This window comes from Scyliorhinus torazame, chromosome 18, assembly GCF_047496885.1.
Source record: "Scyliorhinus torazame isolate Kashiwa2021f chromosome 18, sScyTor2.1, whole genome shotgun sequence".
Classification (NCBI taxonomy): Eukaryota; Metazoa; Chordata; class Chondrichthyes; order Carcharhiniformes; family Scyliorhinidae; genus Scyliorhinus; species Scyliorhinus torazame.
In genome coordinates this window covers 44,016,222-44,042,996 of record NC_092724.1, presented here as the reverse complement: position 1 = coordinate 44,042,996, position 26,775 = coordinate 44,016,222, and the positions used below count along the sequence as shown (strand labels likewise).

At 47.2% G+C, this 26,775-nt stretch overlaps 1 protein-coding gene across 3 annotated transcripts in view; it reads left to right on the top strand.

Moving 5' to 3' along the window:
• LOC140395177 (phospholipid-transporting ATPase ABCA1-like) overlaps positions 1 to 26,775 on the top strand; it is a 246,267-nt gene that overhangs the window by 104,206 nt on the left and 115,286 nt on the right. For all 3 annotated transcript variants that reach the window (XM_072482683.1, XM_072482684.1, XM_072482682.1), the window contains exons 13-16: positions 5,706 to 5,920; positions 8,849 to 9,025; positions 10,463 to 10,685; positions 15,093 to 15,314. In XM_072482683.1, coding sequence (XP_072338784.1) covers positions 5,706 to 5,920; positions 8,849 to 9,025; positions 10,463 to 10,685; positions 15,093 to 15,314 — 837 coding nt within the window. The remainder of the gene's footprint in view (positions 1 to 5,705; positions 5,921 to 8,848; positions 9,026 to 10,462; positions 10,686 to 15,092; positions 15,315 to 26,775) is intronic.

Sequence of the window (26,775 nt, the reverse complement as noted above, 5' to 3'; positions counted from 1 at the left end):
ATGTGGCACTTAACTGGTAAATAATTGGCCACCTAAGGGCTGCTATAGGCCTGAGGGTAGGCGGGCTGCCTAATGCCACCCCCACCCACCATAAAATGGTAGACAGGTCAGGAGTGGGCGGGTAAGCTACAGGGAAGCTGCCTCGCCCCACCCCGGCCTAAGCGCAATGGACAGACTATAAAATCCAGCCCTGTGTCATGAACTGTGATGTTGAGAAACGAAAACGAAGGTCAGGGACACCATATAGGGCAGCATCAAACTGGAGTGTTGGGGAGAATAAAAGAGAAGTCAGGAAGGAAGTAGTTGTTCGGTGACACCAAGCTTAAATGTTTTTGATCAGAGGACATAGAGGAAACTAAGCGAGATTAGAGTTTCCATAGCTGTCCTAGAAAAGAGAGTTTGTATGGGAGACAATGATGACTCTTGATTCTTGGTGGGGGTGTCCAGAACCAGGGGTCTAAGTCTGAGGATACGGGGTAGACCATTTGGGACTGAGATTATGAGAAATTGCTTCACCCAGAGAGTGGTGGGCCCGTGGAATTGCAGGAAGCTGGGAAGGCTAAAACATTGGAGGCGCGATTTAACTAAATGGGAACAAAGTCTCCCAGTGAGCGTGTTTAGCCATGTGTCGCTCATAGCGCCGAGAAACACAATGCTGTAAAACGGCACTCGCCTCAGTGGGGAATGCGCAGCCGAGGCTACACATCACCCCGTTTTCTGCATTTGAGGAGCTCCCCTTGTTGGAACTCCTCAGTGTAACAAGAGGTCAGGGCACCATTTTTGAATGGCACCCCCAGCCCGATCACCACTGCATGGAAAATGCCAGCATGGCACCTTGGCAGTGTCCACCTTCTACCCTGGCGATGTGCCTGCCAGGTGGCCCTACCAGGTTGCCAGGCTAGCATTGCCAGGTGCTCATGTGGCACTAGCAGTGCCAGGGTACAACCCTGCCCAAAGAGCATGCACCTGGTGGCCTCCGATCCCCTTGGCAGGCCCCAAGAATGCTATTTCATCTGATCCCCGTTTGTGACGACCAGTACTGAACAACGCTCGCCCGAGTTCTTTGAGGTGAAGGGGATACACCTTGGGTACCTCGGGGAAACTGCATATTAAAGTGAGACTAGCTGCCTCACTCTAATATGCAGATTTACAAAAATGTAATCCCGCCCATTACATTAAATGTCTCGTGAAATCGCATTCGATCTCACGAGGCATTGCGAGCCAAGTAGATCCTGGGAGTGTGGTCTCCCGGCTTCTATCGGCCACATTGCACTGCAGGCCACTGCTTTTCGGCATGAGCCCTGTATGTTTTCAAGAAACAGTTAGATAAAGCACTTGGGGTGAAGGGGATCAAAGGAAATGGGTGGGGGGGTTGGTGGGGATTAGGCTTTTGAGTTGGATGATCAGCCATTATCATAATGAATGGTGGAGCATGCACAAAGGGCTGAGAGGCAAGAATGGACATTGGCCACTGGAAAATTAGGCTGAAGAAGTAGTAATAGGGAACAAAGAAATGACAGAGAAACTGACTAGGTACTTTGCGCATTTCTTCATAGTGGATGGCATCAATGGCATGCACAAACCTCAAGAGAGTCGGGGACAGAGGTGAGTGTAGTGGCCGTCACTAAGGAGAAGGTGCTGGGGAAACTAAAGGTCTGAAGGTGGATAAATCACCTGGACTGGGTGGACTACATCCCAGGGTTCTAAGGGAGATAGCAGAGGACTTTGGTAGTGATTTTCAGGAATCACTAGAGGCAGGGAGGGTCCCACCGGATTGGAAAATGGCTAATGTAACACCAGTGTTTAAGAAGGGCGGGAGGCAGAGGACAGGAAATTATAGGATGATTAGCCTGACTTTAGTTGTTGGTTAGATGTTGGTTAGGAGTCTATTATTGAGAATGAGATTGCGGAGTACTTAGAAGTGCAGGCTAAAATAGGACTGAGTCAGCACGGATTCGTCAAGTGGAGGTCATGCCTGACAAATCTGTTACAATTCTTTGAGGAGATTATGAGGAAGTTCGACAAGGAGAACCAGTGGACGTGTGATCTATTTGGATTTCCAGAAGGCCTTTGACAAGGTGGCGTACAGGAGGCTGCTAAATAAGATAAGAGGGTTAGGGCAAGGTACTGGCATGGATAGAGGATTGGCTGACTGGCAGAAGGCAGGGAGAGTGAGGATAAATGGGTCTTTTTCAAGATGGCAGCCAGTGACTAGTGATGTTCCTCAGGGGTCAGTGTTGGGGCCACAACTTTTCACAATATACATTAACGATCTGGAACAAGGAACTGAGGACACTGCTGCTAAGTTTGCAGACGATATAAAGATATGGAGACGGATAGGTCGTGTTGAGGAAGCAGGGAAGCTGCAGAAGGACTTGGACAGGCTAGGAGAGTTGGCAGAGAAGTGGCAGATGGAATACAATGTGAAAAAGTGTGAGGTTATGCGCATTAGTAGGAAGAATGGAGGCATAGACGATTTTCAAAATGGGAAAAAGCTTTGGAAATATGAAGCACAAAGGGACATAGGAGTCCTAGTTCATGAATCTCTTGGGGTTAACATGCAGGTTCAGCTGGCAGTTAGAAAGGCAAATATAGGCAGAATGGTAGCGCAGTGGTTAGCATTGCTGTCTCACGGCGCTGAGGTCCCAGGTTCGATCCCAGCTCTGGGTCACTGTCCCAGTGGAGTTTGCACATTCTCCCCGTGTTTGCGTGGGTTTTGCCCCGACAACCCAAAGATGTGCAAGGCAGGAGCATTGGCAATGCTAAATTGCCCCTTAATTGGATACTCTAAATTTAAAAAGAAAGGCAAATATAATCTTAGCATTCATGTCGAGAGGGCTAAAATACAAGAGCAGGGATGGACTATTGAGGCTGTATAAGCCTCTGGTCAGACCCCATTTGGACTATTGTGAGCAGTTTTGGGCTCCGTATCTAAGGAAGGATGTGCTGGCCTTGGAGAGGGTCCAGAGGAAGTTCACAAGAATGATCCCCAAAATGAAAGATTTGCCATATGAGGAGTGGTTGAGAGCTTTGGGTGTGTACTCGATGGAGTTTAGAAGGATGAGGGGGGGGGGGTTCTAATTGAAACTTACAGAATACTAGATGCCAAGATAGAGTGGACGTGGAGAGGGTGTTTCCACTAGTAGGAGAAACTAGAACCCGAGGGCACAGTCTCCGACTGAAGGAACGATCCTTTAAAAATGCGATGAGGAGGAATTTCTTCAGCCAGAGTGTGTGAATCTGTGGAAGTCTTTGCGTCAGAAGGCTGTGGAGGCCAATTCACTGAATATCTTTAAGACCAAGATAGATAAATTCTTGATTAATAAGGGGATCAGGGATTATGGGGAGAAGGCATGAGAATGGGGATGAGAAACCATGATTGAATGGCGGAGCGGACTCAATGGGCCGAATGGCCTAAATCTGCTCCTATGTTTTATGGTCTTGCTCCTATTTTCTATGTTGACTACATCATCAAGTGGATGCAGGAAGTAGAAAGGCTTTCTGAAGAAAGGAGTAATGAAGAGGAAAGGTTCAGAGGAACACGGAGAAGATGAAGCAGATAAATAAATCTCTCAAATTGTTTGTTTATACAGACACCTGGTGATCAACTTTATTTTTAGTATGTGTTCTTATGTCAGCTGTGTCCTGTTTATGTTCTCAGTTCTCAATGGAGTGCCTCCACTCCTCTCCATCCTGTCTTGGCCCATAGGTACGCAACAGCGACACGCGTACAAGTGCTGTCTGTGTGAGCAAGTTGATTGATTGATTGATATTTGTCACATGTACTGAAGTACAGTGAAATGTATTTTTCTGCGGCCAAGGGAGCGTACACAATACACACATAGTAGACAAACGAACCCCATGTTTGCGTGGGTTTCACCCCCACAACCCAAAGAGAGGGGCAGCACGGTAGCATTGTGGATAGCACAATTGCTTCACAGCTCCAGGGTCCCAGGTTCGATTCTGGCTTGGGTCACTGTCTGTGCGGAGTCGGCACATCTTCCCCGTGTGTGCGTGGGTTTCCTCCGGGTGCTCCGGTTTCCTCCCACAGTCCAAAGATGTGCAGGTTAGGTGGATTGGCCTTGATAAATTGCCCTTTGTGTCCAAAATTGCCCTTGGTGTTGGGTGGTGTTACTGGGTTATGGGAATCGGGTGGAGGTGTTGACCTTGGGTAGGGTGCTCTTTCCAAGAGCCGGTGCAGTCTCGTTGGGCCGAATGGCCTCCTTCTGCACTGTAATTCTATGTTATGCTATGTTATAAAGATGTGCAGGCTAGGTGGATTGGCCACGCTAAATAGCCCCTTAATTTGAAAAAATGAATTGGGTACTCTAAAAAAAATTTAAAAGAAAAAATAGTAGACAAAAGAATAACTGACAGAATACGTTGACAAATGGTACAACAACAAATTGCGATAGTGCGGAACAAGAGCCAAACAAAGCAATACAAGAGCAAGAGAGCAAAAGACATCATGAATATGTTCTTACAGGGAACAGATCAGTCCGAGGGAGAGTCGTCGAGGAGTCTAGTAGCTGTGGGGAAGAAGCTGTTCCTGTGTCTGGATGTGAGGGTCTTTAGACATCTGTATCTTCTGCCTAACAGAAGGGTCTGGATGAGGGCAAAGCCTGGGTGTGAGGGGTCTCTGACAATGCTGTCTGCCTTCCTGAGGCAGCAGGGGGTGTATACAGAATCAATGTGGGGGTGGCAAGCTTGTGTGATGTGTTGGGCTGAGTTCACCGCACTCTGCAGTTTCTTGCGCTCTTGGGCCGAGCAGTTGCCATACCAAGCTGTGATGCAGCCGGATAGGATGCTCTCTATGGCACATCTGTAGAAGTTTGTGAGAGTCGATGCAGACATGCCAAATTTTTTTAGCTTCTGTAGGAAGTAGAGACGTTGGGCTTTCTTGACTTGCATCAACATGAGTGGACCAGGACAGACTGTTGGTGATGGTGACCCCCCAGGAACGTAAAGCTACTTAAAGTCCCCACAGTGCCTACAGTGTGCCTCTCCATTGATGGACGCTTTACTGTGGTACCTCTGGGTTTGTTGCAACATGAAATGTTTACCAAAGGTTTTGTTCTTTGACAACTGGGACTTGTATTACACATGGTAATTTTCAAGGTAGTCTTGTGTGTCATTGCTGCAATCGATTAGTTTTGGCGGTAAGTGAGACATATTTAGACATGTATAGCTGATTTCTATAAATTGTCACTTTTTTTGATGCTACTACAGTCGGTGCTTCTCATTTCTCCAAAGCTCCAAGTACCTTGTCCTCATCTTCTTCATTCTCCTCGATCCTTTGCCCCTGCGTTGAAATCAAAACTTGTCTACCACTGTAACTCGTGTATTACCAGTGTTATCTTTCACTTGATAAAGGGTATATACACACTTGATATATTCATTTGCCTATGCTCTCCACAGATGCTGACTGATCTGAGTATTTCCACCATTTTATGCTTGATTCCCAGCATCTACAGGTTATTTAAAATTATTTGTCTCTCGCTACAATCTCAACGTGTTAAAATGGAAACATGGCCCCATTTAACCACTAGTTTGTGATTTTTCATGTTACGATCCTGCACCAGGTCAATGATTCTTTCCCTTGGTTTTCAGTGACAACTCTGTTGCTTTCAAGCAGGATATTTTTGTTACTACTGGCTGTTATTCCGGTTTAAAAATGATATTAAAATCTGAGTTTCTCTTTGCAGTGCATATCTCTGAATAAAATCGAAGCCGTTCCGACTGAAGAGAAGTTAGTGGTGCGGGCGTTGCAGCTTCTGGAGGAGAGACAGTTCTGGGCCGGTGTTGTGTTTTTGGTTGAGGAGCCATTGGGCAATGAGTCACACCACCTTCAGAGCCACATCAAGTACAAGATCAGGATGGACATTGACGATGTCACTCGGACCAATAATATCAAGGACAGGTCTGGCTGTGTTATTCAAATTGACTTCCTTTGGGAACATGGGCTGGGGATTTCCTCGGCGTTGCAGCTGCTCTGTCCTTGTGACTTCGCCAGCAACCTCATTCAGTCGCATGAAGAGGTTTTGCCGCAATTAATGTGGACTTTTGATGCTGGAGTGCGATCGATGCCCAGGAAATTCCCGACCATGTTGTTTTAATATTTTCAGAAAGTTCTCTCGAGTGATCAAATATTCCGACCTGCTGTCAAATTTAAGTAATTAACTGTGTTATCCAAATGCATAAAACCACTTTCCATTAACTTCAGTCATGATGTTATCTCCCAAAGGCTGTTTATTTTTTTCTTAAAGGAAAGGAGGTTATGGCATTAGATTATGGCTAGGCTATGTCAGTGAAAATAATAAGCACTGATTCTGTACTTGATCCAAAATGTTATCTTAGCAGCTTCAGAAAATTGGACCATTTGAATCTATTTCTCAGCCACCACCATGATTTGAGGTGACTGAGTGGGACCAACATGTATCCCATCTTGGTTCCATTCGTTCATTTTAAGGAGGAGCAGCTGGTGTTCCGTGGCTGCCCAGGAGATCTCCAATCCTGTAAAGAGAATTTGTAGAAGTCGAGCACTCTAAACTGTATCTGTTTAATTCCCTGCTGTCTCATCGGTTTCTGTATCACATGTGTGTGCGTTTGTGAGTGCAAGAGCAGCTTATGAAGTAGAAACATATCTTTGCTTGTTGCTTGCCATTTTCTCTGCCACTGACACAAGCAGCTAGGACTGGGGGAAGGTGACACACAAAAGTGTAATAAAAGCATGGCAACTGGAAGTAACCTTATGTAGACCGGGGTCTGTGTGGACATAAGGGGTGCGATTCTCCCAAGAAGGAGCAAATACCCTAGCAAGCACGTTTAGCCACCAAGTTGGCACTACCAGGGTACCCAGGTGGCACCAGCAGTGCCAGGGCACCACCCTGCCCAAATGGCATGCTTCTGATGCCCTGATCCCCTGGGAAACCCTCACAAATGCCATTCCTTCTGGTCCCAGTTTGTGGGGACCAGTTTTTTTAAATTAAAAAAATATACTTTATTCATAAAATCTATCATAAACATTACAGAACATTTTGTATTGTCTAGACTGTACATTTCCATCATAGTTACACATTCCGTTGACTTTCTTCCATTCAATTTTGATAATATTATACACATCACTCTTTACGTTACAATTCCTTCTTAAATATTTACATTGTCATGTTTCTTTTATACATTTGAGTGTTGGTGGCCCAGACCGAGGGGGGTTTACACTGTTACCTGCCCCTCGGTGTACATTTGCTGGAAAGATCTTACACAGTGGTCTTTCCCCATTGCGCCTTGGCGGCAGCTGCCCCAAGCTTGAGTGCGTCCCACAGCACATAGCCCTGGACCTTGGAATGTGCCAGTCTGCAACACTCGGTCGAGGACAATTCTTTGCACTGGAAGATCAGCAAGTTTCGGGCAGACCAAAGAGCGTCTTTCACCGAGTTGATGACCTTCCAGCAGCAGTTGATGTTTGTCTCGGTGTGTGTCCCTGGAAACAGTCCGTAGAGCACATAGTCCTGTGTCACAGAGCTGCTCGGGATGAACCTTGCCAAATACCACTGCATCTCTCTCCAGACCTTCTTTGCGAAGGCACATTCCACAAGGAGGTGGGTGGCTGCACGGCGCTCGCCCGAAGTCTCTGAGGCGAAGGAGTAGAAATCCAATGTCCCGGGTACCTCGGGAATCTGCACATTAAAGCGAGACTAACTGTCTTGTTCTAATATGCAGATTTGCTAAAAAGTGGTCCTGCCCATTGTGTGCGGGATTCACATTGCAACATCTTGTGAGATTGCGTTGAATCTTGCGATGCATTGCAAGCTGGGTAGATCCCGGGAGGGGGGGGGGGGCCTCCCGGCTTTCAACGGCCACACTGCGCCGCAGCGAGCTAATTTTCCACCGCAGCGCAGCTGTTGGATCGCGCCCAAGATTTTTAATATGCTATAGGTGTAAATGGATTATATATTTGCCCAGGATTTTAAACTTGGACCCCCAAAAAGTCATTAAACGTCCTATGGGTGGCCTGTCATGTGAGCATGATAAAATTAAATTATAAAACACTGCAACAGTAACCTTTCAATACCAGAAGTATTCTTCTCATGGTTGGGGTTTTGAAGTTTCACTGCTACACAGTCTGAGGAGCAGGGAAACCCAAAATCCCACTGCCATTGGCAGGAAGAAGACATCTTCTTTGGCAGTCCCTCTAGATCAACAACTATTTCCTTCCACTTCAGCTTAAAGCGTTCTGAGGTGGCTGATTGCTTCAATGCCCTGAACTGCAGACTCTGCCACAGACGGGGCAGGTGGTACTTGAAGGGTTGGGAAGATGAGGTATTTGAAGGTTTGCGTGTTCCCTCCCATGCCTCAATTTCACCTCCTGTGCACCACAATCCCTCCTTTTTCCTTGCCTTCCAAAATAAAGCTGCTTCATTTTGGTCGGTCACAAGCCACTCCCATGAGTTCGCAGGAATGCTTGATCTCTTCAGGGATGCTTTAGTACATATCTGAAGTGTTTCTGCAGCCCAGCTGGGAGTCTCCTGCTCTCACGGAGTTCCGGGAAGAACATTGCCTTGGGTGTCAAATACACGAGCAACATAATAATAATCACTTACTGTCACAAGTAGGCTTCAATGAAGTTACTGTGAAAAGCCCCTAGTCACCACATTCCGGCGCCTGTTCGGGGAGGCCGATACAGGAATTGAACCCGCGCTGCTGGCCTTGTTCTGCATTACAAGCCAGCTGTTTAACCCTGGGTGCTAAACCAGCCCCTTGACTCCTTTTTGCAGGGTTTTATTTATAAAGTACTTGGATCAGGGTCATGTTACTCAGATGAACATTCTTCTGCTGTGTTACCTCTTAGGCTTTGGGACCCGGGACCTGCAGCATACCCATCTGTGAACCTGCGTTACATCTGGGGAGGATTTGTTTACATCCAGGATTTGGTAGAACAGGCAATTGTTCGAGTACAGACTGGTGAACACAAGAAGACTGGGATTTATTTACAACAGATGCCATACCCATGTTACGTAGATGATGCGTGAGTACTGGAACAAATCTGAAATCTAGATGATTTATACTTGTAAGAGGAATGGCAGTGATTTAGAGGCCGTGATTCATTTTCTGGGGACATGGGGTGAAATATTTAGACTCCGTTGGAGGTGGGCGGGCTTATTAATTCCTGCCAGCGACTGTCGTGCCAGTTTCCCAGCACCATCTCACTCCCGGGCCAATTCCCCAGAGGTGGGATGGGAGCACAGCAGAGCTCCCTGCCCAGAAATGGTTGGCAACAAATCACTCTTGTTAAAGCCCCATTAAGGTCCGCTGTCATATAGCTGCTTGGAGGTAGCCTCCTGGAAGCGTGACAGCTCCAGGCAGGCTCGGGGACCCTGCCTGTCTGCCTGGTTTCAGCTGCTGCCACATGCTCCCCTGTGGGGGGGGGCTCTTCTTTCGTAAGTGGGCCGGCTGCTCAGGTAATTTTTTATTTTTTCTGTTAATATTGGAGAGAATATGCCTCCATCTTGAAGCGCATGCTCTCACTTACAAAAAAAGCAGTCAGACTGCTGCTGTTTCAGTGCTGGAGGGCCTACAATTTGCTTCCCAGCTTTGTGAGCCTGCCGGTGACGAGGTGCCTCCTGGCCACTAATTGGCCAATTCGGGGAATATCACTGCCAGCTGACTGTTCCACACGCAGTGTGAACCTTTAGCCTCATTTGACCCCAAGGATGGGAGTCCTTCTCGAAGTCTGCAGGGAAAATCCTGCCCGTGAGTTCAAATCCTATCACGATGGCTGGGAAATTCACATTTAATTAATTGCTAAATCTTGAATAAAAAGCTTGTATGAGTAATGATGAATGTGAAACTACTGAATTGTGATTTTAAAAATGCATCTTTTACAATAATACATGATAGTTGTCACGGTCACCAGAACTGAGACTGGGGCTGGGATTTTCTATTCCTCCCCACTGGCAGGACCTTCTGGTCCCCCTGAAGGTGACACCCTGCAACCGGTTCCCCAGCAGCAGGACGGGTGACCCACCCAAAACGCCGTGGACATCAGCAGGACTGGACGATCCTGCTGGCGGCCAGTGGCGTGCGACCGTGTTGACAGGCCATTTATACTCATGGCACTACTTGACCTTGTCTGCATCTGTCACCTTTGTGCTGGATATGAATCAGGAGCTGAAACAGGGGCTAATTATCATTCCCTTTTCGCCAAACCAATCTAAGGCAATGAAGCCAATTACAATATCCAAACATTCATCCTGGCTGAGATCAGCTAACTCAGCGGAGACCTGCAATTTATCATCTGTCCTTTGTCATTCTGTGGTCCATGTCCCAGGTATTCTGACTGTAAACCTACTGATCCATCAGATAGCTCTTGTGCAGTTAAATTAAATTAACCACGTATTCCAAACTATTGACCTGATTTTTATCTTCCAAATGAATGATTAATTTTGGTTTCATCTTCAATCAGATTCTTGCGGGTTTTGAACCGTTCGTTGCCCCTCTTCATGATCCTGTCTTGGATTTACTCAGTAGCAATGATAATCAAGGGGGTGGTTCACGAGAAGGAGGCACGGCTGAAGGAGACGATGAAGATGATGGGTCTGACTAATGGAATGTTGTGGGTCAGCTGGTTCATCAGTAGCTTCATCCCTTTCCTCATCAGTGCTGCTTTACTCACTTTAATCCTGAAGGTAAATATCCTATAATGGCTAATATCCGATAATGGCTGAGGACCAGTGCAATTATTTGAAAAGGATGTTTTAAGCTCTTCTTCCCACCCCACCCCTGTTTATCATCTGGTTGCAGACCATTCCTGAGGGAGTCGTATATCTTTGTTTTAATTCAGACCTTTCCCTATCCTGTCATTTCTGAATAATCATGAGCCCTGACCTCCTTGTTTTACTTCAAAGACTGTAATTACTCAAAGCCCCTGTGGATTTTTGCACTGCCCTTAAATTTCTACTAGCCGGGGCAGCATGGTGGCGCAGTGGTTAGCACTGCTGTGGGATTCATCCTGGACCCGGATCACTGTCCGTGTGGAGTTTACACATTCTCCCCGTGTTTGCGTGGGTCTCACCCCCACAACCCAAAGATGTGCAGGCTAGGTGGATTGGCCATGCTAAACTGCCCCTGAATTGGGGGGAAAAAAAATTGGGCACACTAAATTGTTATGGGCCAGGGTATAGATAACTCCAAAGTGTATCATGGAGTTCACCTGACCCACAACCTTTAATAGATTGTGGTATGCGGAGCACACGACCCACTCTACAGGTGTGATACAGCAGAAATGGGAAAGTAGTTTTTAAAAGCAAAACAATGTTTACTCTATGAACTCAAGTTAACCTTTTTAAAACATACAGTAAACATCTTAGCAACCAATAATTCAAATACAACCCCCAAAGAATACAACATTAAGTAATGCTTAATAACTTCCCAAACAACATCCAGAAGACAGAAGAAACACCTTTCAACAGAAGCACTTTAGGTTAAAGTCACTACTGTTCTTAGTTTTAAATCACCAGGATCGATTTACAGTCTTTAGATTACAGAGAGAAATTCATACATCTTCTGGCTGTGACTGCAGCTATCCAGTGGGAGGTCATTTGGGAATAAGGAAAACTCAAGCTAAAATCCAAAAACATTTTTATTGGCATGGACTATATAAAGATGTAGTTAAATTTTGTCAATCATGTCACACATTTCAAGTGATAGGGAAACCTCAAGCAGTGATCCAGCGCCCTTAATACCCATTCCAGTATTTGAGGAACCTTTTACACGGGTCCTAATTGATTGCGTAGGACCGCTTCCTAAAACAAAAAGTGGGAATCCGCCAATTTTCCTGAACTAAAAATATCTGCCTCATCCTCCACCTGTTCTTGTTCTTTTTCAACCATCTGATCAAAAATCGTTTCTGAAAATTACACTTCAACTTCATCTTCACTCTTTGATTTCTCCTCTTGTCTTAACCTATGACTTTGCGACCTTGTTACCACACAATCCGGAAAAATCCCAGGATATTCATCCTTCAACATTTCAGTTGTCTGATTTTCCACTGGCTTATCGACTACAGTAGGCATCACTCCCACCGCGATCCAGCAATATGATTACCCAAGATAAATTGTATTCCTGGACAAGATAGTTTCTCTATTACTCCTACTACCACTTCACTGCTCTTCACTGGACTTTCCAACCTTACCTTATATAATGGAACACTATTCCTCTCACCCTGAATTCCACATATTACCACTTTTTCTGGCAACATTCTTCCCAAAATACATAACTCCTCATCTCTTACCATTAAAGATTGACTAGCTCCCATATCTCTTAAAATTGTGACTTCTTTATCTGCTCCTCCTGATACAAATGAGTAAACTTTACCCACACAAGTAAATTCTTTAAAGAGATCTGGCACCTTCTTATCAATCACCTCTTGATCAGGCTGTACAATCTTTTGCACCTCCTTCGCTTCATTAGGGCTTTCCTTTACCACTTTAACAAACCCCACTGTCTTATCCTGTTTTACCACATCAGCCTTCCCAGTGCTTTTCTTCAACCACCAACACTGTGACTTTACATGGCCTAGTTTATTGCAGTGAAAACATTTGAAACTTTTCATTTCTTTTCCACCCTCCTGGATTTCTTTTTTAATCTGAGGTACACTCTCATTATCCCCCACCAGATCACCTTTACTGTTACCACTTGAGTATTTCTTATGTCCCCAGTTTCGCTATCCCTCACAGGCTGAAACTGATGTCGGAAACCAAGCTTTGATTTATGAACTAATTCATAATCATCTGCCATTTCTGCTGCTAATCTCGCAGTTTTAACCCTCTGTTCCTCCACATGAGTTCTCACTACATCAGGAATTGAATTTTTAAACTCCTCCAAAAGTATAATTCCTCTGAGAGCTTCATACGTTTGGTCTATTTTCAAAGCCGTTATCCACCTATCAAAATTACTCTGTTTGATCCTTTCAAACTCCATGTATGTTTGACCAAATTCTTTCCTTAAATTTCTAAACCTTTGTCTGTAGGCTTCAGGCACTAGTTCATATGCACCCAAGATGGATTTTTTACCTCCTCATTCGTCCCAGATACCTCCTCCGCTAGTGATGCAAACACTTCGCTAGCTCTTCCTACCAGCTTTGTTTGAATCAGTAATACCCACATGTCCTGTGGCCATTTCATTTGTTTAGCTACCTTCTCAAATGAAATGAAAAAGGCTTCTACCTCCTTCTCGTCAAACCTTGGCAATGCTTGGACATCTTTAAATAGATTCCCACCAAGCCTTCGACTTTGACGCTCTTTCTCACTATCCTCATCACTGTCATCCAACTGTACGTTTCCCATTACGTCTGCCAATTTTAACTGACTGTCATGTTTCATGGCCATTTTCTGAAGTTCAAACTCTCTCTCTTTATCTTTTTCCCCGATCTGTATCTCCCTTTCTCTTTCTTTTTGTTCTGCTAGGGCTATTCTTTCTGTTTTCCTTTCTTCTCTCTCTTTTTCCTCCTTTAAACAGAAGCACATTAGGTTAAAGTCACTACTGTTCTTAGTTTTAAATCACCAAGATTGATTTACAGCCTTTAGATTGCAGAGAGAGATTCGTACACCTTCTGGTTGTGACTGCAGCTATCCAGTTCTGATAATGAAACTAAAAACACACCCTGCAGCATGCTCAAAAACAAAAGTAAAAAGCTGACGGACAGCCCAGCTCCACCCACTCCCTGACATCACTGCAGTGATCAACACCCATTTCTTAAAGGTACTTTCACTACAGATATTTATACACCCCCATTTATAAACACCCATTTCTTAAAGGTACTCTCACATGACACAATTTATTGAAAACATTTTTTTTTGACTAACCTTGACTAGTAAAAGTAGCCATCGTTCCAGATGACCACAGGCTATTTTCCTCTTGAGGGGGAGAGCTGACCGGTGGTGGTTTAACCTGAGGATCACCACACCTCGGGCGAAGGGCAAGGCTGAGAAGGTAGGGTCTTCATGAGTGACCTCAGCCAGTATGGGGATTGAACCCGGACTGTTGGTCTCGCTCTGAATCACAAACCAGTTGCCCAGCCAACTGAGCTAAACCAGTCCCCCTAACCTTGGCTACACCTCATACCATTGCTTTCAACCTCAGAACATTTTATGGAGTTCAAAGATAATGATCTTGCTATCATGGCAATCCCACCTGTGTTCCTCTTGCCTTGTATTTCCTACTGTGTCTCTCATTGATCCCACATCTGTGATTTGCTGTGGCATCACATGTAATCACATACATTTGGGGTTGGGGCATCTGGAGTCATCTTTGCGGTAATTAATGATGTGAAACTCTCTATAGATTGACTTGCACTATTGTAAAGAAATGTGCTGCATGGTTCTGAGGTGATTGTTACCTATACTTTTTGGTACAAGTGAACAAACTCAGCCTCCTGCATCTGTTTCTCTTCTAAAGCCTTGCACTTACCAATTTTCTTTGCCGTAATAATGTTTCCTGTATTTTTCATATGGTTTTCCACTGATTGTCAGGATCAAATTTTGAGCCCACCAACATTCATATGAAGTGCAATTCATTTCAAATCTCCGTAAGTTAAATAATTCAACAAAGAAAGTACCAAGAATTGTCCCTGAAGCAATTGAAGGGTGGCTATACTGAATCTAAACAACATATGAATAGGAGCAGGAGTAGGCCACATGATCAATAAGATCATGGCTGATTGGATTGTAACTTCAACCCCACATTCCTGCCTACCCCCAGTAACAATTTCACCCCCTTGTTAATTAAGAATCTATCTAGCTCAGCCTTCAAATACTCAGTCTCTGCTTCCACTGCTTTTTGATGAAAGTGTTTCAGAGGCTTTCTATTAATCTGCAGTTTGTAATATTAACCTCCATTTTGTGTGGTGTGCTCCTAGAAATTCACTTCCGCTCGGCCGAAGTAAAATGTAGATTGGTTGTGGTGCATCTCTACTGTTGACTGGATCATTCTTATGTATATTTGTGTTTAAAAAGGTTGGGGTTGGGTTGGGTTTCTGGACTTGTCCTGAATGCTGAGAACAAAGAATTATATTTATTTTCTCAATTTTGTTACAGAAAGGAGAGATTCTCCCATACACCGACCCCTCCATTGTGTTCGCGTTCCTCGCAACCTTTGCTGTTGCTACCATCATGCAGTGCTTCCTGATCAGCACCTTCTTCTCTGGTGCAAACCTAGCAGCTGCTTGTGGGGGAATCATCTACTTCTCCCTCTACCTTCCCTATGTCCTGTGCGTGGCATGGAGAGACTTTGTCACTTACCCACTCCAAATATTTGCGGTGAGTTTAATTGGCGTCATGCCACATGGCTTCTGTTCTGGATGAATCCAAAGGCTGTTCTTTATGGAATACACAGAAGAGGTGTTGACACTGCGCAGCAGGTCTGTTGTCATCTGAGAGAAGAAGTGGGGAAAAAGCTTTGGACAGGACCCTTCAGAACTTGTTAGCTTGGTTTATAGAAGTCTGTAGATTGGAGAAGGAAGGGAAGGCCGCGGTAGTTAAAGGGAGGGGGGAGGTCGGTGTTTCAGAGTGCTCGGTGCCTCCTAGCTCATTGGGAGGTGATTTTTAATTGGTGGCCGTGCCCTTGGCCACCTAGGACATAAACTTTGAAATTCTGGATGCACTCTGCCTTTAAGATCCTCCTCAAAGCCCAACTCTGAGTCACTGATCTGCTTTGCCAGTCCTCCCCCTTATTATGTGCAAGGGTTCTGCAGCTGAAGCCTCATTATAATATTCAAATGATATAGAAATCATAGAATAGCACCACCTTTATGCCAGTTCCTTATTACGTTCATATAATTGAGGGCATCCAAGGTTGTCCAGCGATGAACTGTTTACAGTAATATGTTTGGAGGCCTAGAAAGAAGATTATTTTTCAACTTTTGTTTTCTTACTTCCACTTCAGTTCCCATGGGATTTTGCAACATTTTTTTCTTTTAATCCTCAGCGAGAGGATAATGTCCACTTTTGGATGCCGCACTTTAGGAAGGATGCCAAGGTCTTGGAAAAGCTGCAGTGGAGATTTACCGTAATAATATCTGCACGAGAGACCTTTGCTATGCGGAGAGACCAGAGAAGCTGGGATTGTGGTGGCTCGAGCAGAGGAGGGTTTTTAAATAGAGGAATGCAAAATTACGATGGGCTTGATGGAATAGATGGGGAGGAACTATATCTACTGACAGGAGGGCCAGTAACCAGAGGAGAGATGATAGATAATTGCTCCAGAAGAACAGCAAGGAGATGAGGGAAATTGTTTTATTTTTATTTATCAGTTTGGGATTAAAGCCAGTTTCAAGACAGGAGAATAAGTGGCATATATCACCCTCGCGATTAACTTTTCCGCTGCATAGACCATTAGATCTGTGTGTACTGAAAATACCTGCTAATATCAAAACCAAGCTTCAGCTAATGGATATTGAATAATAAATGACATGACTCATTTGATCTAGGAATAAAATAGATAGCTTGAATACATGGTGAGTAATTTCCATCTATGTTGCCTCCATCTCAACTTAATCACGTTATTAAAAGTGATGAGGAAGTGGCCTTGTACTGAACACAGGAAAGAGTGAACCTATTCCAGGCCAGTGTTGTAAATTTCCATCCAATCTGCACTCCAGCCAGGGGACGATTCGACTCTCTTCTGTTCGACTGAATTACTCAGTTTGGGGACGTATATGGCATAGACCAGGGGCGGGATTCTCCGTAATCGGCGCGATGTCCGGCGCCAAAAACGGCATGAATCAGTCCGGCATCGCGCCGCCCCAAAGGTGCGGAATTCTCCACATCTTGAGGGGCCGAGCCTTTACCTAGAGGGGCTAGGCCTGCGCCGGACTGATTTCCGCCCCGTCAGCTGGCAGGAAAGGCCTTTGGTGCCCCGCCAGCCGGCGCGGAAATGACTTTGCCGGGCGGCGCATGCGCGGGAGCGTCAGCGGCCGCTCACGGCATCCCTGCGCATGCGCAGTGGAGGGGGGTCTCTTCCGCCTCCGCCATAGTGGAGACCATGGCGAAGGCGGAAGGAAAAGAGTGCCACCACGGCAGAGGCCCACCCGCAGATCGGTGGGCCCCGATCGTGGGCCAGGCCACCGTGGGGGCACCCCCCGGGGCCAGATCGCCCCGCGCACCCCCCCCCCCCGCCCCCAAGGACCCTGGAGCCCGCCCGCGCCGCCGTGTCCCGCCGTCCCAAAGGTGGTTCAATCCACGCCGGCTGGCGTGGGTTGACAGCGGCGAGACTTCGGCCCATCGCGGACCGGAGAATCACCGGGGGATTCCCGCCGACCGGCGCGGCGCGATTCCCACCCCTGCCGAATCACCGGTGGCGGAGAATCCGCAACAGGGCGGGGGCGGGATTCACGCCGGCCCCCGGCGATTCTCCGATCTGGTGGCGGGTCGGAGAATCGCGCCCCAGGTTTTCCCTCTGATTGCTATTTAGTTGCATCTATATAAAGTAGGAAACACCAAAACATGGCCAATGGGAAATGAGGTAAATCAAAACAATGGGCGCGATGAAACCTAATGGGAACAATGTCCCATAGCGAGCACGTATAGCATTGTGTTTCCCAACACTCGCAGTGCCGAGTAACACAGCGCTTTCAAATGCGACTTCAGGTAGATATGGGGCCTCAGCGGACAATGTGCGGCCGAGACCGCACTTAGTTCGGTTCGCCGCGCTGAGGAGCCCCGCTCGCCAGAACTCTCAAGCGCCTGTTGCGACCCCCCCAAGGCCCAACTCGCACAAAAGGGGGACCTCGTGACCCTCCCCACCCCCACCCCCACCCACCCATCCAGGGCACTCCCCAGCCTGATCCCCGCCGTGCAGAAAATGCCAGCTTGGCACCCAAGTGGCACTGCCAGGGTGCCACCCTGCCCTGAGGGCAAGCACCAGGAGGCCTCCGATCCCTTGGTGCCCCCCACAAGTGTCGTCCCGCCTGGACCCCGTTTGTGGGGACCACTATTGAATAGCGTTTGCCCGAGGTCTCCAAGGCGAAGGGAATAGATCCCAACACCTTAGTTACTTCAGGAAACCGCGTATTACAGTGCGACTAACTGCCTTGCTCTAATATGCAGATTTGCCAAAAAGTGATTCCACTCACAATGGGCGGGCTTCACATCACGACGTCTCATGAGATTGCGTTAGATCTCGCAAAGGACGACTAGCTGGGTAGATCCTGGGAGCATTTACTGGCCACGTTTCTCCGCGATGCACTGCTTTTCGGGCGCAGCATGGCTGGTAGATTGTGTCCATAATGTTTAGTATCAACAAAGATGGGATGCAAAAAAAAAGCTGAACATTGTTGAAGTTAGAGAGACTGTGACAGTTTGGAAAGAGTGAGTTGAAGTAGGATACAGTTTGCATTCTAACTTAAGCAAACCCAAAATAGCATGTAATAATTACAGGGTTCCATGCTAAATATAAAGATAAAGGAAAAGCTAATTAAGTTAATAAGCTAAGAATTGTAATTTAAGAACTGGAACAAGATAAAGTAGTGTTTTTATACAAAGCTGATCTGACGGCACCAGATTAAGTTGAGATAGTTAGTTAGATCCTTGGCTTGATTTTAAACTTCTGCTGGGGCCAGCATAGGAGCTGGGTGGGGGCTAAAAATAGCCCTGCATCCAGCATGCCAGTTCACTGGTTCTATCTCGGCCCTGGGCTATTTGTTACAGAGATGGGTGGGTAGCAGCAGAACTACCAGCTCATCCAGCAGGTAACTGGCATGGCTGGTTGAGAGCCTATTGAGGCGGATTGGGATTTTCCAGTTATCATCCCTGCAGTGATGCGGGCCAGTTTAGCTGCTTAGAAGCAGTCTCCCAGTGACAGACCACATGGGTCAGCGCTGCAAGTGGGTCTATCGACCCTCCCTACCTGCCAGAATGCAGAAGTAGCCATCGGCCCTGTATAGGAAGCCAGTATATATTTGCCACAAATATTTGTTTTTGTTCCTGCTGAAGTCATACATGCACCAAACTATGTTTTGCCATCATACAGAACACAGAACACACAGTGCTGAAGGAGGCCATTCGGCCCATCGAGTCTGCACCGACCCGCCCAAGCCCTCACCTCCATCCTATCCCCGCAACCCACCAACCCCTCCGAACCCTTTTGGTCACAAAGGGAAATTTATCATGGCCAATCCACCTAAACTGCTCGTCTTTGGACTGTTGGAGGAAACTGCTTTTGATGTTGTCAGGAGCTGTCAATCATAGCTATTGGGCCGCCCACTCAAAATAGTGGTGCGATAACCCAATTCATGATGGAATCCCTTGTGATCTGCACCATGAGAGTGACTCACTTGTGGGCACCGCTCCTAATGCCAGCATGAACCACAAGCGATTCAGCCCCGGCGGGAGAAATAGTCTCCTAAACGGAGAATCCAGCCCCTTAACTGAAGGCAATGCCCCCTCCCACCCTGTTTATTGAATCATAGAATTGTTGCAATGCCCATTTTGCCTGTGCTGGGTCTCAGCGAGTGTAGCTCAGCAGGTACGGCTCCCTTGGCTTTTCCTCAGGAGCCCAATTTTTTGGGTCATTTTTGCCCTTTTTGACAGTCTCCCAAACAGAGAATCAAGACACTTATCTGAAAACAATGCCCCCCACCCACCCTGTTATCAAACTCCTTTTTAGAAGTCCATGAATACCGCATCACAACATTCCTCTCATCAACCCTCTTTTTTTTTTTAATAAACATTTTATTGAGGTATTTTTGGTATTATAGCAACAACAAAATAAACAATGTACATGAAACTATAAACATAGCGCAAAAGCCGTCTCCCACCCTTACAGGTCTCACCTTTATTAACCCCCTACTCCAAGCTAAACTAACCCCGCCCCCTTCTGCTGATGATTAATTTTCCGCGAAGAAGTCAACGAACGGTTGCCACCTCCAGGCGAACCCTATCAGTGACCCTCTCAAGGCGAACTTGATTTTCTCCAAACCGAGAAAGCTAGCCATGTCTGATAGCCAGGTCTCCGACTTCAGGGGCTTTGAGTCCCTCCAAGCTAATAATATCTGTTTCCGGGCTATCGGTGAAGCAAAGGCCAGAACGTCTGCCTCTTTTTCCTCCTGGATTCCCGGGTCTTCCAAAACCCCAAAAATCGCCACCTCTGGACTCAGTGCCACCCTTGTTTTCAACACCGTGGACATGACACCTGTAAACCCCTGCCCAAATCCCCCAAGCTTCGGACATGCCCAAAACATGTGGACATGGTTCTCTGGTCCTCCCGCACATTTTGCACCCCACCCCAAAGAATCTGCTCATCCGAGCCACTGTCATGTGAGCCCGATGAACGACCTTTAATTGTATCAGGCTGAGCCTGGCACATGTTGCGGACGCGTTGACTCTACTCAATGCGTCCACCCAAAAACCATCCTCTATCTCTCCTCCCAGCTCCTCCTCCCACTTGCGCTTCAGTTCAGCTTTTTGGTCTGCGTCTCCTCTGACCCCATAAGTTCCTTGTAAATGTCCGAGACGCTCCCTTCTCCTACCCACCCTCTGGAAACTACACTCTCGTGAATCCCCCTTAGCGGTAGGAACCCTCTTTTTATTTTTTAACCTATTAACCTATTAACATATTAGTTGTACACCATTTCCCATTATAGAATCCCTACACTGCAAAAGGAGGCCATTTGGCCCATCGAGTTGGCACTGACTCACTGAAAGAGCACCCTATCTAGGCCCATGCCCCCACCCTATCCCAGTAACCCTACTTAACCTTTTGGACGTGAAGGAGCAATTTATCATGGCCAATCCACCTAACCTGCACATCTTTGGACTGTGGGAGGGAACCGGAGCACCCGGAGGAAACCCAGGCAGACAGAGGGAGAATGTGCAAACTCCACACGGACAGTCACTCAAGGCTGGGATTGAACCCGGGTCCCTGACGCTATGAGGCAGCAGTGCTGACCACTGTGCCACCGTGCCGCCATTAGCAAATTCATGCTGGCTCTCTTATTAATCCACGTTTGTTCAAGTGACTCCTATTTTTCTAGGATTGTTACTCCAATCTTTCCCACCACCAAGGTTTCGCTGGCCTGTAGTTGCTGGGTTTATCCTTGCAAAAAGATGTAGGGCGGGATTCTCCGACCCCCCCCCCCCCCCCCCAACGAGGTCGGAGAATCCCCGGGGAGCGGCGTGAATCCCGCTCCGACGCCGGCTGCCGTATTCTCCGGCGTCGGTATTCAGGAGCGGGCGGAGATCACTCCACGCCAGTCGGGGGCCGTTGGCAGCAGGCCCCCCCCCCCCCCCCCGGGCTATTCTCCGGGAGCAGCCATCGGTTTCTGGCCAGTCCCGCTGACGTGGATTGGACATGGTCCCACATGGCGGGACCTGGTTGGTAGGCCGGCTGACGCGGTACGCGGGTGGGGGGGGGGGGGGGGGGGGGGGGGGCGCAGGGGGATCCGGCCCTGGCCTCGCCCGCGATTGACTCCTTCTCATCTCGTCTCGTGAGTGATTGATTGTGCTCCAATTTATTATACAACCTTTAAAGAACATGGAGCTCTGAATCACTCCGTGCGAATCAGCCCCCACGCGGCAAACTCAGCGGCCACTTTTAAACACTGGTTAGCGTGTTTTGAAGGATACCTCCGAATGGCCACCTGCGTACCTACAGAAGACCAGAAAATGCAGGTCTTGCATTCCAGGGTGAGCCCGGAAATCTACACTCTCATAGAGGCCGCGGATGATTTCCAGGCGGCGCTCGCCATGCTGATAGGAATCTAAGTTCAGCCCGTCAACCAGGTCGACGCACGCCACCAGCTCGCGACGAGACGGTAAATCCCCGGGGAATCGCTGGACGAATTCTACAGTGCGCTGTTAGTACTGGGGAGAAATTGCAACTGCCCACCGGTTTCGCCTAATGAACATACGGAGCGACTGATTCGGTATGCTTTCGTCCCAAATTCGCCAGCGATTGCTGGAAAGAGACTCACTCGGCCTCGAGGAGGCACGGGCCCTCGCTGCCTCGCTCGATGTCACATCGCAGAAAGCCCGTGCCAATGCCCCCTTGGGCACCGTGGACCCCCGCCGCGACCGAACCCCCGGCACCCCCCGCCCGCAGGCCTGTGCTGCCAGAGCGCCAGATCACCCGGAGGGGCCCCGCTGCTACTTTTGTGGGCAAGCGAAACACCCCCGACTGCGCTGCCCGGCCCTCTCAGCCCTCTGTAAAGGATGTGGCAAGAAGGGGCACTTTGTAGCAGTGTGCCAGGCCCTAGGGGTCACTGCAATCTCCGGGGGAGAACCAGGACCCCAACCTCAACCCCTCCAACGATCCATGTGCGGCCAACGGGCGCCGCCATCTTGGGTCCCAGGGGAATCCGGCCCTGGCCTGGCCCGTGATCGGGGCCACCGATCTGCGGGCGGGCCTGTGCCGTGGGGGCACTCCTTCCTTCCGCGCTGGCCTCTGTAGGGCTCCACAATGGCCGGCGCGGAGAAGACACACCCCTGCGAATGCGCTAGAATATGCCGGCGGTTCTGCGCATGCGCTAACTCGCGCCAGCCCTTCGCCGCCAGTTGGCACCGCGCCAACCCCTCTGGCGCCGGCCTAGCCCCCGGAAGTGCGGAGGATTCCGCAACTTCCGGTCAGCCCAACGGCGGAGTGGTTCGCGCCGCTTTTTACGCCGGCGTCGGGCCATCGCGGGGATTTGGGAGAATCCCGCCAGTAATATTTACAATATCCCAGTCCTCTGTAACTAAGGCAGATTGAAAAGTTATGGCCAGTGCCTCTGTAATTTCCATCCTGCCTTTCTTCAACCACCTCTGATGCACCCCAACCATTCCCAGCCTTTCCCACACCTCTTGATCAATATTTAGCAAGGCAAAAATGGTGTAAATAATTTTTGAATCTCTTGTTGAGTAATATTTGAACTGCTGCTCAGAACATGATATCATACCATGGTCTTTGGCACAACCATGAGCTGACAGTATAATTAAAACCTCGGGCGGGATTTTCCATCTCATCGCACCAGATTTTTGGTGCAGGGGGCCCCTGGGATTCTCCAGCTAATGGGGTTTCACATTGTGGGCAGCCCCACGCCGTTGGGAAATCCCTGGGCTGCCGGCGAAATGGAGAATCCTGACAGCGGAGAATCCAGCCCCTCATCTTTATTCAGAACATGGCTTTCATGTTTTGTAAGCTACCAATTTTAAATTCTGGCCCTCTAAATTTTGGGGTTCTATATAATCCCTACAGTACAGAAGGAGGCCATTCAGCCCATCGAGACTGCACCAACCTTCTGAAAGAGCACCCTACATGGGCCCACTTCCCTATCCTATCCCTGTAACACCACCTAGCCTGGACATCTTTGGATTGTGAGAGGAATTGAGAGCACCCTGAGGAAACCCACACAGACCCTGGGAGATCATGAAAACTCCAGATAGTCACCCAAGTCCAGAATCAAACCTGGGTCCCTGGCACAGTGAGGCAGTAGTTCTAACCATTGTGCTGCCCATTCTGTCTAACAACACTCTTTTATTTAGTATGGAATAGCATAACTGTTGGTCGTCATTTGCTTTCAATAACAGTATCCCAGATATATCTACATCATGCAAGTTAAAAGGAAAAACTTCTAAAAATTTGAGCTATTCCCAACCATAATTTTAAAAAACCTTGAGGTCACTGGCAGGAGACTGAACTTCCCCTCAAAGGATTAAAGCATCATTTGTACCCTGGTTGCTATCAATTTTATGCCTAAAACTCTGCAGATCTTTGATTGAACATAAATTTAGATCAAAGTAGATGAATTGATATGTATTTCTGAATTTCCTCTTTTCTGTTAAGAGGGCAATAAAACTAGTAAATCACTTTTTAAAATTACCTAGCCTGGGATAGATATCACCTGAAGCTTGATATAGGACAGGTCTCCCCTGACATCACCTTTAACCAAGTGCCTGGAGGAAAGAGAAAGTAACCCAAGGAGATGCTGTCCTAATTTTCCTTACTTCTTGGGAAGTTACTGTCTTCCACTTACCAACTCCTCACATAGTTTTAATTAGAAACTGAGCAGTGTGTGACACAATAAAACTGCATTTCGTTCTAGATTCTACAGCCAGGGGAAGCAGCCTCTCTGCAACTAGTCTGTCACACCCTCTCAAAATGTGTTTCAATTAGATCAACCCTATTTTCCCAGCAACAGGCAGTGGCTCGCTATGCTAGGAAAGCAAGCATACCCGTGCAGAGTTGCTTGCCGGATCCAGGGGAATGGCCTCCGTTAATTCGGCGCCTGACCAAGCGGCATTGAGAGGAGGGGGGGGGGGGGGGGGGTCTGCTGAGAGCCAACCCCTGCCCTTGCTGTCAATCTCCTCCCCTGTGTATCTCACCCCGTGAATCCCCCCCCCCCCCCATCCCAATCACTCGCCAGTGGCCTATGTTCATCCACAATCCTCGGCCTCAGGTGGGTGCAGTACCAGTGGCAGCCATCATCTCTCTGGTGACATTGCCATTCAGTAGAGCTGCCAGCCTCTGAATGGCTGGCACTCTCAGGTGGAACACCTGAAAATCTCTCCACCCCCACCCGTCTTGGGCCATTGATTTGGGGGGGGGGGGGGTTGGGGTTTGCCATTGCCGTGTCAAATGCCTGAGTGGCATCAGGCCTTACTGAAACAGGGCTCTCACCATTTCAGGTCAGTGACCTTTATCAGAGCTGGGAAAAGTTAGAAATGTAATACTTTTTAAGCAGGTGCATACATAACATCTCTTCGGTGTCGAAGTTCCTTGAGTTTCAGGCACGCTGAAGATATGGCTGCTCAGGATCTCACTGGTCTCCACCAACTCCCCCACGCAGCAGTAATAACACTGTACTTGCCTTGCTCAATATATTTAATTAAAGTTAATGAAAGTTTTTATTTACTTGATCTTCCTTGCTATATTTAATTGAAGTTAATTAAGGTTTTTGTTTCTGATATTTTTAGCTATCTGCTTTTAGTCATTGTTTCCATAAAAGTGATAAAGTTTCCTAGCCTTAATTTAAGATACTGGCCTAGCTTAAAGAGCAAACCATGGGAATACTCACCAGTCCAATTGCTTGCCTACTCTCCTACGATGCCACACTTTGATTCTCTTTTGTGCCCTCTGGCATTTCAGACACGTCAACCCTATTATGGTGAAATCTGGCTGATCCAACAGTGAGGCATCAAATCCTGAGAAAGACCAAAGAAAACAATAATAAGTTACATATTCTTCTGCCCCGCAGGGAGAAAGTATGCATGTTTTCAAAAATAATCAATCCCTCTGGGATCTTTGTTTTTTTTCCCCTTTTGTCTGGCCCTCAACAGGTACTTAGTTCGCAGCTGATGAGAGTCCTGTTAGATCTTAACAGAATTGTCCCCAGATATGTCAGCAAGATCCAAGGGCCAAATGTAACCAGGCCAGAAACCCAGCAGATTGAAGTTCTACCCCATATTGTCCCTCAGTTTATCTAGCCCAATTATGCTCTTTCCAGGCTTAGAATTTGAGACCCACACAAAATCCTTGTGAAAAATAAATGATGATCTTGAGGCAGACTGGTAATATTTTAAAAAGAAATCAAGCTCCCGGCTTTTAACAGAGAATTGTGCCACAAGATTTCATGTGTTAAACAAAAGCCTTCAATTACAATAGTAAAACAAAGCAAGTGCCACTAACTAACTAAGTCCTTGGTGTTATTTGAACTTCTTTAATCATGTCCGTTTAAGCATTTAGGCAGTAGGAGACCGTTTGGAAATCTTGAAGTTGTAGATGTCTACTTCTCAAAGACGGGACAGGACTAGACTAGCATACTATAGCTCTGCTTTCCAGTTCAGCCTTGGCCGCAGGTTGACACTCGGTGCCTGTTCCCTTCCCATAGCATCTGCTTCCCTGTGGACTGCTGGCACTCGCTGTGTAACTCAGTCAGTGAAAGCTGCTGCTTATTAACTCATTCCAAGCCACAACCTACAATATGATCAATGTTTAATGTTATTGCACTCTGATTGGCCTAAATGAGGTGAGGCTAACTCTTAATTGACTTAAGGGGTGCATGATCTGACTTAAGGGGTGCATGATCTATCTGTGGTTGATCTAAGTGGGCAAAATCAGTACCTATTTGATTTCTCGAGGGTGATGGGCACCTATTGATGGCATTTTCCCATTGTCCCCTGACTGGCCCTCTAAGATGTGGGACCATCCCTCTCATTAAAGTTTGTTTCAGTTACTCTTATGACTTCTTGTTAAGAATATGTTTCACAATATCTTCCTTCCTCACTTATTCAGGATGGGGGGAATATGGGCCGGAATTCTCTGGCCGTTCACTGGCGGTGGGATTCTCTCCTCCCACCCGTGGTTTTCCCAGTGGTGTGGTGTGGCTTCAATGGGAATTCCCATTGACAGCGGCAGGAACTGAGAATCCTGCCTCCAGCGAACGGTGCACCATCTCCCATCGCCGAGACACACGAGGATGGGAGGCCGGAGAATCCTGCCCATGCTGTCATTCCCTCATGATTGATATCTTGAACTCATTGTCTCAGACATTATTGTAATTGGTATTCAATCAGACCCTTATCCATGACTGTTTTCGAGGCCATTTGAAGGTTGAGGTTACTTTGGTTACTTGGAATGAGTTACACTAAAACAAAGGATGATGTGGTAAAGTTGCTTCTAATCCTTAAAATTAATAAAGAAGATTACAAAGTGCAAGCATAAAATATATCCAGAATATAAGTGAGAATGGTTTTGATGCCTGCTTTAATTGGGGATAAGAGAGCATGCATAGGAACATGGTTTCATCTG